Raw genomic sequence first — 17,245 nt, 5'->3', positions numbered from 1 at the left:
ACTGTGGCTCTTGAAATCATCTTAGTGCTTCCTTTGGAGTGCTGCCTGGTTATCAAGTGTCATGTTTAAAGGGCCCTGTGTGAATAAAATGGCTGAGGTTTTCCCAAAATAAAAGATGTTTGGAAATGGCTGTAGTTATGAAGTTTCACTCACCTAATGAATGTTTCCACTACTGTGTTCAAAAAGACAGTAGGGGCTGGCCGCGGTGGCTCACGCCTATAATCCCAGTGCTTTGGGAAACCGAGGCGGGTGGATCACCTGAGGTCAGGAGTTCAAGACCAGCCTGACTAACATGGAGAAACCCCGTCTCTACTAAAACTACAAAAATCAGCCGGACGTGGTGGGACATGTCTGTAATCCCAGCTACTAGGGAGGCTGAGGTAGGAGAATCACTTGAACCCGGGGGGCGGAGGTTGCGGTGAGCTGAGATCTTGCCATTGCTCTCCAGCCTGGCACCCTGGGCAACAAGAGCAAAACTCCATCTCCAAAAAAAAAAATACAATAGTTCTTAGTAATATGATGTTTCCTGATACACATGTATATGTATTATTTATAACTTGTCTTATTCCTAAAATTATCCTATTAAAGTATTTAGAAACTTTGAGGTCCAGAAGAAAAATTATAAAACTGCAAGTGGATTTCATATTATTTTTCATGGCTGAATGATAATCCATTGTGTCATTTGCAACAACATGGGTGGACCTGTAGGTAATTATTTTAAATAAAATAAGCCAGGCACAGAAAGGCAAGTATGGCATGTTTTCACTCATAAGTGGGAGCTAAAACAGTGGATCTCATGAAGGCAGAGAGTAGAATGTGGTTATTAGAGGCTGGGAAGAGAAGGGGCTGGGAGAAATGAGAAATTTATTAAAGGTAAAAAAAAATATAGCTAGATGGAAGAAATAAGTTCCGTATTCCATAGTACAGTAAGGAAATTATAGCTACCAATAATTTGTTGTACATTTAAAAATAGGTAGAAGAGAAGATTTGTCAACACAAAGAAAATATAAATGGTTGAGGCAATGGATATCCCAGTTACCCTGATTTGATTATTGTGCATCGTATATAGGTGCTAAAATAGCACACGTACCCAAGAATATGTACAACCATTATCTATCAATTTTAACTTCATTTAATTCAGAGGGAAAATTTTCTCAAACTTTTAGGGCAAACAAATAAAATCTTTAAAAAATTTTTGTTTCCTTTTTTGTTTCCTTGGGGCTCTGTAAACTTCTAGGCTAGGGTGAAATCTCCTCTGTTCTAATAGTGTTCAGTCTATTTTTGCTTCTCTTTCTTTTATTTCTTCCTTTTTGTTTTTGGTTAATTGATCACTATCACATACTTACATATCTCTCTATATAAACTGTAAGATTCTTAATAACAGGAACTGGGCTTGCTTCCTATCTGTGACTCTTATACTACCTAGCACAGTGCTTAATTTCAGTAGATACAGAAATGTCCTATAACAGAAAGTGGGTGGTTACAAGAAAGCAACAAGGAGAATAATTTAACAAATATGAGGTAGACAACTGAGCAGAATGAATTCTGGAATACATTGGTTGTTGCCTGGCACATATGTGGTGCTCAGTAAATATTGGCTGAATAAGTGTGATAAAAGATATGCCTTGATAAAGTTTGGAGGTGGGAGAAAGGATTTGGAGCAATTACAAGCCAATGGTATATTCAGTATAAGATGTGACATGAAGTTGAGTAACCTAATAATTTCCAGCAGAGTGTTTGACTGGATGCTTCCTATTAAATGTAGTCAACACATTTTTCTAAGACATTTCAAAGAACCAAGGCGGGGGGGAAATGGAGTCTAAGAAAGCATTATTTCTGCAAGATACACAGCATGCAGTAGTAATATGAAAACAATGATTTTTAACTCGAATCATGGCAGTAAAGAATTCTCAATAAGTTTACTTGATTCCAACTCATGGAAGCAATACTCTCAATTGGAAAAGAAGTCAACAAATACAAAATTGAACAAATAAACAGATAATTTCCATGAATAATAGGAGATGTGGAGAAATGTAGGAGGCTATGTAATACCTGGGATGGTAATGAAACACCTTTAGGTAGAAGACCAGCAGAGGCATCTCAGGGAAGTAATCTGTCACTTGAGATCTGAATGAAAAGGAGGTGTCCAGGAGAAACCTAGGGGTAAAGCAATCCATGAACGGAGATGTCCTTAGAGAGGACTAGCGAGAATATCTCAGAGGCAGGAAGAATGCCAGTATGGCTAGGTTAGGGAGTGATGGATAGAGTGGGGAGCAATGAGCAACAAAAGACAGACAGTGGCACAGAATTTGACATCCCTCAAAGGGACTGTGTATTTTATTCTAACTGCAATGGAAAAGTCTTTGAGAGGTTTTCTGTAAGTGGGGCAACTTATGACCTGATGTTGTGCTTGAAAACAATCTTGGTCAGTGAGAAGTAACTGCAGGACGGAGAAAAACCAGTTGGGATGCTGTTTCAATCGTCTACTAAGAGAAGTATTGTTTCCATTAAGGTAGTAGCACTGAAGAGGTGGCATGTATTTCTGTGGAAGAAGTAAAACAACTTGTTAAGGGATTGGATATGGAGTATGATGGAAAATAAATCCTTGAAAATGCCTAGATTTTTTGACTGAACTCAGTTAGCGGTACCTCTATTTATAGAAAGGAAGATTGTAGGCCAAACTGACATGGGAGGGAATGAACTGGAATGACCAAATGAATGTCATTTCTCCCAAGTTAGATTATATACGCTTGAAGATCATGGTCTTTATTTTAGGCCTTATTTTTTCCTTTGTTATACCAGGCATAATTCCTTGCATATACCAAGTGATAATTTGTCTATTAGGTGATTGGGAAGGTGAGATATGGAGAATGGATGTCTGAATCTTCTACTAAGTTAACAAACTATGATAAAACTTTTGGCCTCTAGAGGTGGGTTTTTTTTTAATTATTTGCAAATCTTAAGAAATGTGAAGGGTAAGAAAGTTATCATAGATTTAAAAATTGTTACCCTTATGCCTTTTCAAATCCTCTCACTTGCATCCTCACAGTTGTAACTTGCATACAATATAGTTGCTCATAAGTAGTCATTTTTCATTAATGGGAAATTCATTAAAAGCTTCATTTGGAAGCTTTTCATTGAGATCCAAAGACAAAACATTTTAGTGTTTAGATACTTTCCTTATATTGATATTTTACATTTAATATTTGCCTTATATTGGTAATCTAACGGCTATGAATGCTAAATATTGTCAAGCTGTTCACAGCTACAAATGTTTACAAAAATTGCTTTGTGTTGGAAAATTAATCCCAGAGGAAACCGCTAACTTATTTAAATGGAAAGAGTTTGTTGCCAGTGACTAGTTTCACTTCACTGGATCAAATTTAAAACTGTAGAAAGCATTGCACATTATCATGTTGGGGTCTTAATTTCCAGCTCGCTTTTTCTTCTTTTCAATACTAGAGCTCTGGTAATAAGCAGAAGATTAGGTGAACAAATGACCACATGGTTACTTGGAACATATTCAACTGAAAAGAATACCAGAGAAAGAGGTGATTCTTACCTTCAGAGTATAAATAGTAGAGCAGAGGGAACTGAACAATTGGCCTTTTATTCTGTTACCTATTAGTACAATGAGGGTGATGACTCTGCAGTGACCATTGTAAGGAATTACTCTGCCATGACCATTGTAAGGAAGATTCAGATTGCAGATGTCAAGTGAAACATCTCCTCTTTCATTATACAGTTGGGGCTTTTCCATGAGGCTAATACAAACAGACTAACAGATCCCATGAAGTCAAACATCCTACATTTACTTGGATGTCTGTATGAAAAATCAATAAGGAAAACAGATTGTAGAATAAACAATTCTTTATTGAAAATAGAACCCAGCAAAATAATAAGAGGTGTTCTGCATTTCTTAGCCTTGGAAACCACACTGGGTTGCCATGGGAAATGTGGCATTCCCTTGTCAGGATAAAGGGTTCTATTTGCTCTACAGAAAGGCTCTGTAAGGACTGGTCTCTGGAAATGCTAGAACAGAAAGGCTTGGAATTCATGCCAGTCTTCTTCAGAACTACTTTCTCTCCACAGATTCTTGGCTGTCTCTAACCCTTTTTCAGCTGTTTTATAAACCTGAGAATCATGAAGAGCTTATTCTAAACTACAAAAGTGGCTATGTTTTAATTTAGCTTAAAAGTACTTGTGACCTCTTCTTTGCCTACAGAATATGTTACAAACTCCAAAGAGCAGTACTCCCTGTTTCATGTTTAAGGGCTTTAAGGTCTTTAGCAACTGTTGACCAAACTCTTCCCATTAAAACTATCCCTTTGCTCCCATTTTTGGCTGACATGACTTCTTATTCTCTTCTTTTTCCTCACGTATCCTCTCCACTCACTCCTTCTTAGTCTTTTTCTGTGTTTGTCTTCTGCTACTCATCCTATAATGTTTCCTATCACTAAGTCTTCATTTTAGCTTTCAGTCCTTTCCATCACAAGCTTTCTAGGACTATCCATGGCTTCAAATGAACCTATACAATATTGACTCCAAAATGTACCGTTTTAGACCAGAACTGTCTACTGAGATTAAACTCTAATATCTATTTAATGAGGTATCTCTACCTTGATGGCACGCATATTCCCTCAAACTCACCAGATACAATAATGAAATAATCATATTTCCCTCAAAGCTATTATTATTCTTATACTCCTTTCTCAGTATAAAGCACCACTGCTGACCAGTCACCCCAACTAGAAGCATGGAAGTTGTCCTGGATTCCTCGCTCACACACGACATGCAATTGCCTTATCTTGCAGATTCCATTCTTAGCTCTAGCCATATTTTCCTTCCTTCGACCCATTGGTTATTTCATGTTCAGGTCAGTATTTAGAGACACCTATACCCAAATCACTCTGGCTCCCTGGGAGGTAATTTCAATTTACTATTATCCATGCTTCATACTTTATATTTTTTTTACATACATTGCTTTATTTTCCCCATCAGAGAAAACTGTGAAAAAGTACATTGTCTACATTATGTGATGACAGGACTAGAGATGAAAAGTTTCAGTTTTGAGATTGTCAAGAACCTCGTTAAGAAAGGTGAGAAATTCCTAACCCAAATCCATTGGTTCTCAAGACCATGCTCCTTCCCCATCACAGTGCTGTCTCCCATCTACACCCAATAAAGTAGGAGAGGACAGTAAGAACTGAAAAGAAATGGAAGGAAAAATTAAAACAAGGAAAATGAAGTGACTTATCTAGGGCCAGTGAGCTCATTATGAGCACAGGGGAAAGCCCACATTTCTGACATCCAGATCTCTGCCCTTTTTTCCAAAAAAAACCTCTGCCTTTTCAATGTTGTTAAAGAATAAAAATCAGAGTGTGTCATTCTGAAAAATTTCTTTCCTATGTGAAATGAAAAGATATCCAGGGCAATGTGAATTAGATGCCTAAAATCCTAGCTGGCATACGAAAATCTTCCCATTTCTCATTCTCCACTTGGTGCATTTTGTAGTACCTATTTTTATTTTTATTTTTTTATTATTTATTTATTTATTTATTTATTTTTTATTATTATTATACTTTAAGTTCTAGGGTACATGTGCATAACGTGCAGGTTTGTTACATATGTATACTTGTGCCATGTTGCTGTGCTGCACCCATCAACTCGTCAGCACCTATCAACTCGTCATTTACATCAGGTATAACTCCCAATGCAATCACTCCCCGCTCCCGCCTCCCCATGATAGGCCCTGGTGTGTGATGTTCCCCTTCTCGAGTCCAAGTGATCTCATTGTTCAGTTCCCACCTATGAGTAATACCACACATCTACAGCCATCTGATCTTTGACAAACCTGAGAGAAACAAGAAATGGGGCAAGGATTCCCTATTTAATAAATGGTGCTGGGAAAATTGGCTAGCCATAAGTAGAAAGCTGAAACTGGATCCTTTCCTTACTCCTTATACGAAAATTAATTCAAGATGGATTAGAGACTTAAATGTTAGACCTAATACCATAAAAACCCTAGAGGAAATGTAGTACGTATTTTTATATAAAATTTCTAACTAAAATTTGCTTTCCTTTTTGAAGTAGCTACATTTATGGAACTATCTAATACTTGATTTAAGCTATTATAAATTCAGTTTTTCATTTTCTTTTTGAAGAATGGTCTGTGGGGAAAGGGTTTTTTTAATACATGTTCATACATTACTAAGTGCCTTATTGCTTTCTGAGATGCAGCTTGTGTACTACAGAAGCCGAGAAGAATGATGTATAGCCAACCACCCAAAACAAAATGAGTAAAGGCAGGAATATGCCCACTATATTAAAACACTATATTTTGCTCCTGGTGTTTCAGGCTTTGAGGCCAGTCATAATCCAATTGAGTCAGTCCACTGGGCAAAATGCTGAGATTTCTCATTATTGCTTTAAGCAAAGGGTTTTTCATGGAGATTATTTTAGTTCAGCATTTGAAGTGCACTCTCAGAGTCTCTCAACTACCTAACAGTGATGAGTGTGATTTTTAGAATGGCCAGTGTTTGGGCTGCCATGTTCATCACTTACCTGTTGTCACAGAGAAGAATATGGGGTCACAGTGGCACAGGTTGGAGAAAACCAAGGGCTGAGAATTGCATCTGTCTTCTGATCTCACCTTAAACACATTCTGGCTGTGCAACTTAACATAAGTGTCCTTTACAAGAAGACTCTAAATTATCTCTTGCTATTCTTTAAAGATAAGGAAAGAACTAATATCTGGTTGACAATCCTGTTAGACATTCATACAACAGAACTTTTCCTACCCTACACATCCAGAACCAGTTATTGACTTGTTAGTCAAAAGTCTGGATTTAAATAGTTCATTTATTTTAAAAACTGCCTGTCTTAATTACTTCACCTTAACTTTTAAAAATATAATTGCATAGTGGCATAATAAAATGAGTGTTTTATTGGTATTTAAAAGAAAAAAATAGTATTTCTCCCAATAAACCATATCCAGTTTATTTTCTGAGTCACCATGTCATTACTGACTGTTGAGTGAAGCCATTTAACATAAAGTAAAAAAGCACATTTTGAGTATCTTTGGCTATGGAATGAAAAATTGGGGGCTCTAAATTTGAGTTAATATTTTTCTTCATGCTTATATCCATCTGTTTGTCACAGCATGCTTGATTTCTTAATTGTCCATAATTTTAATTTTAAACAAATTATCATTAGTACAATCTTATGCTTTGCATTTCTGTAAGTCATCAGAACTTTTAATTTGAGAACAGTTAACATATTGTGTTCCTTCATCTTTTTTTTATATGTGAGGGTCAAGATTTTTTCTAACATTTTCAAGCTCTGGCCACAATTTTGATGGTGTTCTTTCTAATGTCTAAATTGTTCTTTAATTTAAAATATTTGGCATACCAAATTGACTTGTAAGGCCAGAAACCTGGGACCAATTTTTTTTTTTTTCCTGAAGTTCTATTTCATTGTTCTTACATAAATCACATGTTAATCCATCATTCACACTTTCCATGCTGGAAATCTTTAAATTTAGGTGAGAATCAAAAGTGAACTAAGTAAAAAATTATTTTATTTTATAATTATTTTTTGATCTTATCTCTCTCAGACCTAATTTGACAGCAATATTTTTAACTATTAATAAGTACTTTTTTTTAGATTTTCAAGATCAGCAAACTTACTCTTGATAGAGATAAGGCTTTTTACATACACATATTTCATTTTTGCCACATTTAATTATGTAATTATAAAAACAAATGCAATAATAATAAACAGATTTAAGAACAGTTACAATTGATTCTTTGTTAGTATGCAAATCACCTGAAAGGAATGGAAATTTATGGGACATAAGTACTCTGCTTGCTGTGGACATTGGTCTGCCTGTCACTGAGAGAGAGGAGAAGATTGGTTAGTCTATTAAAAGGATGCTGATTAAGAGAACTCAACAGCATAACTTGTGGGCTAGCTATTAAACTGGAGGAAGATCTGTGATGATTTGCACAATGCATAGTCTTTATGCCTTATTATAATCAATGACTTAAATAAAAATGTGAATTTTGATATAAAGCTACATGAAAGAGTGAAATTTTATAATGGCTAACACATCTTAAATGTCCAATAAATACTTATTGAATTAAATTGATGACTAAATGTTAGCTTAACAAACTTAAAAACTAGATCAAAATCAAAACCATTAAATTTGACATGTGATAAATATATTGGGTCCCAAAATCTGATGTGTAAGTACATGATAGGTTTGATTTTTAATCATTTGAAGTCACAAATACATGAGACGTTCAGTGGACTCTAAACTTAGCAATAAAATTCAGCAAATTATAAAAGTCCAGGTTATCTTGGGCTGCTATGACAGAAGTATGGGATCCAGATGGAGGAAAGTCAGCATCTCATGGCACTCTTCCCTGATCTGAACACATCTGGAACTATGAGTTCATTTCTACGTTCTGCAGTTTAAATATTAGATTGGTGCAAAAGTAATCGCGGTTTTTATCATTTTGTAAAACAGCAAAAACCACTATTACTTTTGCACCAACTTAATAGATATCAGAAGAAAAATGTAAGATCATACAAGGAAAGATAACTAAGAATCTTGAAACTAGCTCATAAAGAAAGAGTCAAAAAAGTGTTAGGAATGTTTACTTGTAAGGGTTGAAGATGCAAGGACTATCTCAGTCATCCAGTGGCTGCTGTGGACAGATGGGTATCACATCAAGAGAAGGAAGAACTTTTTAATAATTATGGATGTCCACTGTAGATCATATTGCACACATGTGTAACCAGCTCATCAAGCTAATCTTGTACAAAATCAAACTCAATTATATTTTTCTATCCACTTATGCACTTTCCTTTACACACATGCACTTCTGTTAATAGAGCCATGATCCTTTCAGTCAGTGATAGAACTCTCTATTCATTCCTCCTCATCTCCCCCAATCCTAACACCAGAGTCTGTCTGTTTTTGAAGGCTTGCGTAAAAGTCACAGAAGAGAGCACAACTCTTCCTATACCCTGGCAAGAACAGGGCCCTTTCTATGTAGGATAATTTAACTTTGGGGAGGGGAAGTGCCTACCCAGCCAGATCACTGGAATCAGAGTGTCTTCTCCTTAGCTCTTTCTTATTAATTCCTGGATATTCTACCTCTAAATGTGTTAAATATATTCCCTTTTCTTAATTTTTACTGCGTTATTCAGGTTTAGGCATTTATTAATTTTCTTCACCTTGATGGTTTACTGTTAGTCTCCCTGACTATAGATTTCCTCCACTTTCTTTCATTATTCAGAATATTTTCAGGTTTAGTTTTCTGAATCACAGTTATCACCATCTTGACCCTCTTATTCCCCCCACTTAATAACCTTGGAGAGCTCACCATTACTAACAGATGTAAGACCAGACCTTGGCAAGGTATTCATTGCCCCTCATTGCCTGTCCCCAGCCAGCTTCCTGACCTTACCCCTGGCCACTCTGCTCTGGCCAAGCCAAGACACTCAAGTTTCCAGAGCACACCATATATTTTTGACCCTTCATGATCTTGATCATGCTCTTCTAGATTCTCAAAATGTCTTATTTTCCTTTGTCATACTTTAAAATACTTATATATTCTTCCAAACATAGCTTAGATAGTTTGCCAATTAAATATGCCTGGGAATTTATTGAAAAATGCTATCCATGTTATTTGGACATGGGCCAAATGATTTATTTGCTTTCACCATTCTCTTTATTATCAGATATTTATTGAGTACTACAATATTGAGGAATGAGTCATTCCAAGCACCTAACACAATCCCTGGTGTATAATAAGTTCCCAATTAACATTTATTGGGTATAACTACAACATATAAATAATTATACAAGACACTTCATGTTAAGTATCAGTGAAACAACAGGAGGACTATCCAGTTTCATGTGGGAAGGTGATGATGTTTTGATTATGTTAAATTTGAGATATTGATTGGACATCCAAGACATACTCTTCTTTTTAAGAATAGTGACAACTTAATGCATGTACTACATTAAGAGAGAAGGAAAGTAGACAGAAAAAGACAAGAAAGAAATATTAAGGTAGATTAAATAAATTATTGATACAAATATGTAAGAGAGAGATGAAGAGTTGAATATGACACGGATAAATGCAAGTTCATTAGAAATGAAAAAATAGACAATATTGAATATCCATAAGGAGATATGTTAATGACTAATGTGACTTTACAAGTCACATTAAGTAACTTTATGTTATCAGTTAATTAATAAAGTACACAAAAAACCTTTTGTGCTATCCATTAAAATAGCATAGTTTTAATATTACAGCATGTTGGAAAAACCATTTATCCTGCCTCTCATTGCCTCAGAGAAAGAGAACCACCAGCTAGGACCTTTGTGTTCCATGTATAATGGAACTATTTCAATTCAGATGCTCAAAAATTTCTTAATTAAGCATAGCAATAGGAATGCATCTTTCAGCACCATTCAAATTTCAGTTCTTAGGCAACAGTTTGGAGTCTTTTACTTGGAAAACTCAGAGAGTTCTTGGAAAGAAAACTCTATTGTGCTCTTGCTCAATTTTATTTAATGACAGCATGATTTGGATAGGCAATAGGGCTGATACCTCTCTTTGGATCTTAAAAAGGTTTAGTAATATTTATCTCTACAGTTGCCTGATTTAGTACCTCAGCCAAGCTACCTAACTAGGGAATTGGTGCCACAGGTTTTCTACCAGATGACAGGGGACTTCTTCTCCAGCATTCATGTTGTAGCATGATGCTGAGCCTCCCTCATGCTCATTCTACCCACCCACTATTCATTGTCACTTAAATCTTCATAAATGTTCAGGACTTACTAATGAGGTGGTGTGGATGTGACAGAGAAGTTCCTTTATTAAGTGATCTTCATAAAAATGATCTTCAAAAGCCACTGACATGGAAGTTGAGCGTACATAGTAAAAGTAATCGGTGGTATTTTATACCAAAGAAAAAAAGAACTTGTCAGTGTTACTCAGTGGGAGTTCAGTATTTTCTAACAGAGTGTTTCAGGTGCTCTATATAGACCAGTCACAGAGCTTTGATTTCAACTTTTTATAAGACAATATGGCTTATCTCAGAGGAGCAAGCACTTTAGAGCTGGCAAATCTGGGTTCTACTTGTGCCATCTACTAGCTAGGAGATCTGGGCCTTAATTTAATTTCCCTTGAAAATGGGGATGAAACCTAATTCTTGATGCTATTGCAAAATTTCAAAGCGAGAAGTCATAGGGGCCTTACAGATAGATGGAATTCAATCCATGGTATTCATCATTCAAAAAGACATTGATGAAGGGTCTTTTGTGTGTCAACCCCAAGCTGAGAATGTATAGATGAAGAAACCCAGTACCTTGCTCTGAAAGCACACATGACTTTATAGGAGAAATAGGCATGTGAATAAATCTTAGTGATTCATAGCTCTGGGTGCTATTATGGATATGTTGGAAAATGAGATGGTAGCACAGAGCAGCATGTTTTAGCTGTGAGTTCCTCCCTTGGTTCTTTCTACAGCAGTTCTCAGAATTCCATCTGACTGGCCTCTCTTCCTGAGGAGGTGAAAGAGACAGGAAGTGGTTACCTGTAATTTCTTAGCGATGGTAACTCTACACCACATTGTTTATGCAGCCAATAGTGTGGAAAGGATATAACCTACTTGGTCCGAAGGGGAAACTGTTTGGTGTTCTTTAAAATACCGGTTGTAATCACCATCAAGTAGGTCCAAACATCCACTGCAAGTATCCCTCCTGCAAGTATGGCTTGGACATTACTATTATATTTGGGAATAACAAAAATTCATTGTGTCCACAGGTCTTGACTGTATTTGTCTTAGTTCACTGTATTTGTCTTAGAAGAGAGTAAAAGGATAATTACATTTTGGAAAAGACTCTGTTCCAAATTTACAGACTAGGAGAAACTGGCTGACCTTGCATGTGTAATATAAAAGGAATCAAATTCTCTGAGCACCTCATGGTTCCATTTGCATTTACTTTGTCACTAGAACTTTAAAGAGGATGTTATTGGAATACAGTAGAATAGCAAAGTAATTAGTTATAAGGTAATTATAAGTGAAGTGAGATTACTGAATTTTTTTGTTTTAATTTTGTGGGCTGAGCTAATGGTGAGAAAGCTATCAGAAATTACAGTTACTTATTAATCTTGGTTAGTGACCATCATTGATCTTTGCCTAAGAACTGCTGGTACTTTCTAGACCAGTGGAAAACAAATGGTAAAGGAAAGGATTAGACATTTTGCACAAAAGATACACAATTAGCCAATAAGTATATGGAAAAAAATGGTCATTCTCACTAATAGACAAATAAATGCTCATTACAAATTTGAAGCATCATTTTTCATCTATTAAATTGTTAGAGTGTTTTAAAAGTTATAATGTCAGTGCTTGCAAGACTGTGGGGAAACTGGTACAGATAGACATTTTTAGAAGCAATAAAATGGTACAAAGCTTTTGAAAAGTAATTAATAACATAAATCAAGAAACTAATAAGTGTTTCCATTTTGGGAAATGCATATAAAGGAAATTGTAGAATAAGAAAAAAGTAATTGATACCAACATGTTCATTGCAGCACTGTTTATAATATTAAAACAATAAACATCACCCAAATATCCAACTATCAAAAATGGCTAAGTAATTATATCTTCATAGGAAGTAACATTATGTAACACCAAAATAATAATGATAGAGACCCTATGAGAAATGCTTAAATTGTAATGTTAGGAAAAGCAGAGGATATGAAGTTACATATGTTTCTGTATATATGTACAACTATGTGAAATACATATGGACATGCAGAGAGTCAAAAAGATAGAATGGAAAGTACACACACTTGGCAATAAGATAAGCTTCAGTTTGGACTCTGGCTCCACATTTGCAAGCTGTTGATTTCTGAAAATTATTTTAAGTTCTATGTGTTTTGTTTTCTTGTATATGGAAATACTTATGTCTACCTTATAGAATTCCTATAAGAACTACATTAGATAACTCGGTAAAATGTGAAAGAAGGTAATAGGACTATAGGTGAATATTTTTTAATTTCTCATTTTTATTTCCAGTAATTTTATAATATTTTTGTAATAGAAAATGCTTTATTTTATTTTATATGTTATAAATGTATGATATTTTTGTAATAGAAAATATATTTTAGGCCGGGCGCGGTGGCTCACGCCTGTAATCCCTGCACTTTGGGAGGCCGAGGCGGGCGGATCACGAGGTGAGGAGATCGAGACCATCCTGGCTAACACGGTGAAACCCCGTCTCTACTAAAAATGCAAAAAATTAGCCGGGCGAGGCGGCGGGCGCCTGTAGTCCCAGCTACTCGGGAGGCTGAGGCAGGAGAATGGCGTGAACCCGGGAGGCGGAGCTTGCAGTGAGCCGAGATCGCGCCATTGCACTCCAGCCTGGGCGACTAAGCGAGACTCTGTCTCAAAAAAAAAAAGAAAAGAAAAGAAAATATATTTTAATTTGATATTTATCACTAAAGTTATATACAGAAATATATACCTTGTGGCACTGACTATATGACTAACTGAAGTGGTCTAAATACAGTAATTATTCTTATTTGGTACTAAGCATCTCAAAGCATACCCTCTGCTAAATCGTATTTGTTTATTTATTTAATGAACGCTTATATAGCTTTACCATGTGATAGTCATTGTTCTAAATACTGTATTCATTTAATTCTTACAATAACCCTGTGAGTAAAGTGCTGTTACTATCCTAGTCTTATAAGATGAGAAGCTGACATACAGAGAGATTTAAGTAATTTATACAAGGTTACATTGGTATATGTGGTTGAGCCAGGCAGTCTGGCTACATAGTCCAAGGCCTGAATGCTATGATGCTTTTCAACTAGTCAATTGAAAACATGATCAATGAATATCTTGGCACTGCGAGGGATACCAGGAAACACAATCTTTAACTTGAAGAAGCACAGTCTTTAACTTGAATATCATTATCTAGGTTTCAGCTATGGTCTCAAAATTCTGTACCCTTAACCTTAGACAAATATTGTCTACTTGTCGCAGGAAAAGACCTCTTCCCACCTATGGTGACCTAGGTTCTGAAGGAAAGGCTCTGCAGCCTATAGCTTGATTCTCTGTGGCAATGTCAGCATTTGTCATGTTTGTGCTGAGAAATCCTAGACTCAGGTTTCTTTTATACATATATGTATATATACACTTGTTCATATATTATATGCATATGTGACTAGTATTTCAACCAAAATATTTAACCTAATACTATAAACTAAAATTACACATTCAATAAAGTTGGCTGTTAAATTATTATTATTGTGCCTATCTCAGATAAAAAATTCTCTTGCCGTCTCTTTCTAAAGAATATTCTAGGCCAGGCACGGTGGCTCACCCCTGTAATCCCAGCACTTTGGGAGGCCGAGGAGGGTAGATCACAAGGTCAGGAGTTCAAGATCATAGTGAACATAGTGGCCAACATAGTGAAACCGCATCTCTACCAAAACTGCAAAAATTAGCCGGGCGTGGTGACTCAGCAGGCTGAGGCAGAAGAATCGCTTGAACCAGGGAGGTGGAGGTTGCAGTGAGCTGAGATCGTGTCACTACACTCCAGGCTGGGCGACAGGGTGACTCCGTCTCAAAAAAAAAAAAAAAAAAAAAAAAAAGAATATTCTAAGATTACGAGATGAATTCTTAAAAATGTGAAAACTTGTTATAAGAATTTAAAATGACTCTAGAATCAAACAGTCTCAATGCCATTTCAAGCATAGGAAGTTACCATGTGACTCTGAGCAACTTTTTCATCCTCTCTGTATCTCAATTTCTTTATGTGTTGAATGGGACATACCTCCTAAATTTATGAGAAATAAAAGACATAAAAATTTAAAAACAGGAAAGTGTTTAAGACCTCAATAAATGATAGATATTATCATTTTATTTCTATTGCTTATCTGCAAAATTAGTGTTTCCTTGTTACAGGTAATCAAAATCTAGAACTACATTAAATTTGAAGATTGATATGCAGTTGGAAGTCTCATTTTTCAAGTTTTGTGTTCACCAAATAGCTCAATTGTTACTAATTTTACAACTAAGTGTTGCAAATTTGAATTAATAAATACATCTATACTAATTAAATACAACTTCTCTGATTTACAGATTAGGCTCTGTGTAAAACTTTGTTGGAAAAAATTATTCTGCAGCTTAAAAAAATACATTGCATCATAAATAAATGTATGTTTTTATGCTCTATATTATCTCATTCCAAGGGCAAAAAATTACCTTTTTCAAATATGTTTGTTCATTTTAATGTTTACCTATCATTAAAAGTTTACTTTTGAATAATATATATTAAAATCAAATTATAAAAAAATTAACTCTTATCTGGTAGAGTACTATATTTTGGTGGAAGGTTCTACTTATCAACAAATATTTAATCTCTACTGTATTTCTTTCAAGATTGGTTCTTGACAATAGGACTGATTAAAATGTTCAAAAACATTTCAAATAAATGATGTGCGTTTCTTCTGTCTTTTCTTGCAGTCATTCCCAACATAGCACCACAACTCGTCAGCCTTCAGTGACTCTCCAACGGGCCATCTCCCTGGAAGGGTAAGATAATAATAAAGAACCTCTTAAACTGTGCAACCTTAGAATATAAAGTTTTCCTTTCTCTCCCTGTCTCTGTCTCTCTTTCTCCTTCCCTTCCTCCCTCGCTCCCTTCTTTCCTTCCTTCCTCCCTTCCATCCTTCCTTCTCTCCTTCCTTCTTTCCTTCCTTTTTTCCTTCCTTCCTTCTTTCCTTCCTTACTTCCTTCTCTCCTCCCTTCCTTCCTTCTTTCCTTCCTTCCTTTTTTCCTTCCTTCCTTCCTTTTCCTCTTTCTTTCTTTCTTTTCTTTCTTTCCTTTCTTTCCTTTCTTTCTTTCTTTCTTTCTTTCTTTCTTTCTTTCTTTCTTTCTTTCTTTCTTTTTCTTTCTTTTTCTTTCTTTCTTTTGTCCTCTCTCTCTTTCTTTCTTTCCTTCCCTCCCTCCCCACTCTTCTCTCTCTCTCTCACACACACACTCTCTCTTTTTTCTTTCAATCAGCAAATATCTAGGAAACTCACATTATGTGCCAAGCACTGTGCAAGGTACTAGATTCAGTAAGTCAAATAAGATTTCTTCTTTCTCTCCAGAGGGCTTCATTGTCTAGTACAAATGATAGAAATACAAACACATACTTGTGATACAGTGTAAGCATTACACTCTATAGGAGATATGCATAAGGGATTAATGGAGAATCCAGGAGGGATACCTAACTGTAAATGGGCATCAAAAGGGAACTGGGGAGCAGGTCACGTTGGTTCCTGCAAAGATGTAACTCTTGAGCTGAGGACTGAAGCGTACATGGATATTTGCCCAACAGTACAAATTCATAAATATTCCTCCAAGGGAAGAAAGAAAAGCATTTACTGAGTGCTTATTAGGTGCCAGACACTATCTATTTATCTACCGATCACCTGTTGTATTAGTCCATTTTCACACTGCTGATAAAGACATACCCAAGCCTGAGCAACTTACAAAAGAAAGAGGTTTAGTGGAGTTGCATTTCCATGTGGCTAGGGAGGCCTCACAATCATGGTGGATGGCAGAAGGTACTTCTTACATGGCAGCAAGAAAGAGAATGAGAGCCAAGCAAAACAGGTTTCCCCTAATAAAACCATCAGATCTCGTGAGACTTATTCACTATCATGAAAACAGTATGGGAGAAACCGCCCCATGACTCAATTATCTCCCACCAGGTCCCTCCCACAACACGTGGGAATTATAGGAGTACAATTCAAGATGAGATTTACATGGGGACACAGAGCCAAACCATATCACCTGTCTTACCTGATTTTATTTCTAAAGTAGTCCTAGAAGATAGGTATCTTTTTTTTCTGAATCTTGATTCTCAGAGAGGTTAAGTAATTTTCCCAAGTGTACTTGTACAGAAAGTAGCATAGCCTAGACTTGAAATCAAGCCTGGCTCCACTGTTTGGCTCTGTCCCCTATAATGTGGTATGAAAGACTTTATTGAGGTGGAGAGCACAGGTTGTACAATTCATAAACCACATTCAGGCTAAGTTAGACATCGTGTACAATTTCCTAAGTGTGAAAAAAAAAATGAAGAACTAGAATGACTCTAACCTTAAAAATCATTACATAGAATTAATGCTGTTCGGGATGGTACTGGAGGTCCATGTGC

General features: G+C 35.9%; 1 protein-coding gene across 36 annotated transcripts in view; it reads left to right on the top strand.

Annotated features, from left to right (window-relative positions):
• The window catches only part of LOC105468849 (discs large MAGUK scaffold protein 2), a 2,241,192-nt gene that overhangs the window by 1,802,185 nt on the left and 421,762 nt on the right, over nt 1–17,245 (top strand). For all 36 annotated transcript variants that reach the window (XM_024788717.2, XM_011719263.2, XM_011719258.3 and 33 more), the window contains one exon: nt 15,565–15,633. In XM_024788717.2, coding sequence (XP_024644485.1) covers nt 15,565–15,633 — 69 coding nt within the window. The remainder of the gene's footprint in view (nt 1–15,564; nt 15,634–17,245) is intronic.

The sequence above is a fragment of the Macaca nemestrina genome, chromosome 12, assembly GCF_043159975.1.
Source record: "Macaca nemestrina isolate mMacNem1 chromosome 12, mMacNem.hap1, whole genome shotgun sequence".
NCBI lineage: Eukaryota > Metazoa > Chordata > Mammalia > Primates > Cercopithecidae > Macaca > Macaca nemestrina.
The sequence above is the reverse complement of the archived record's forward strand: the minus strand, read 5'-3'. Positions and strand labels throughout refer to the sequence as shown.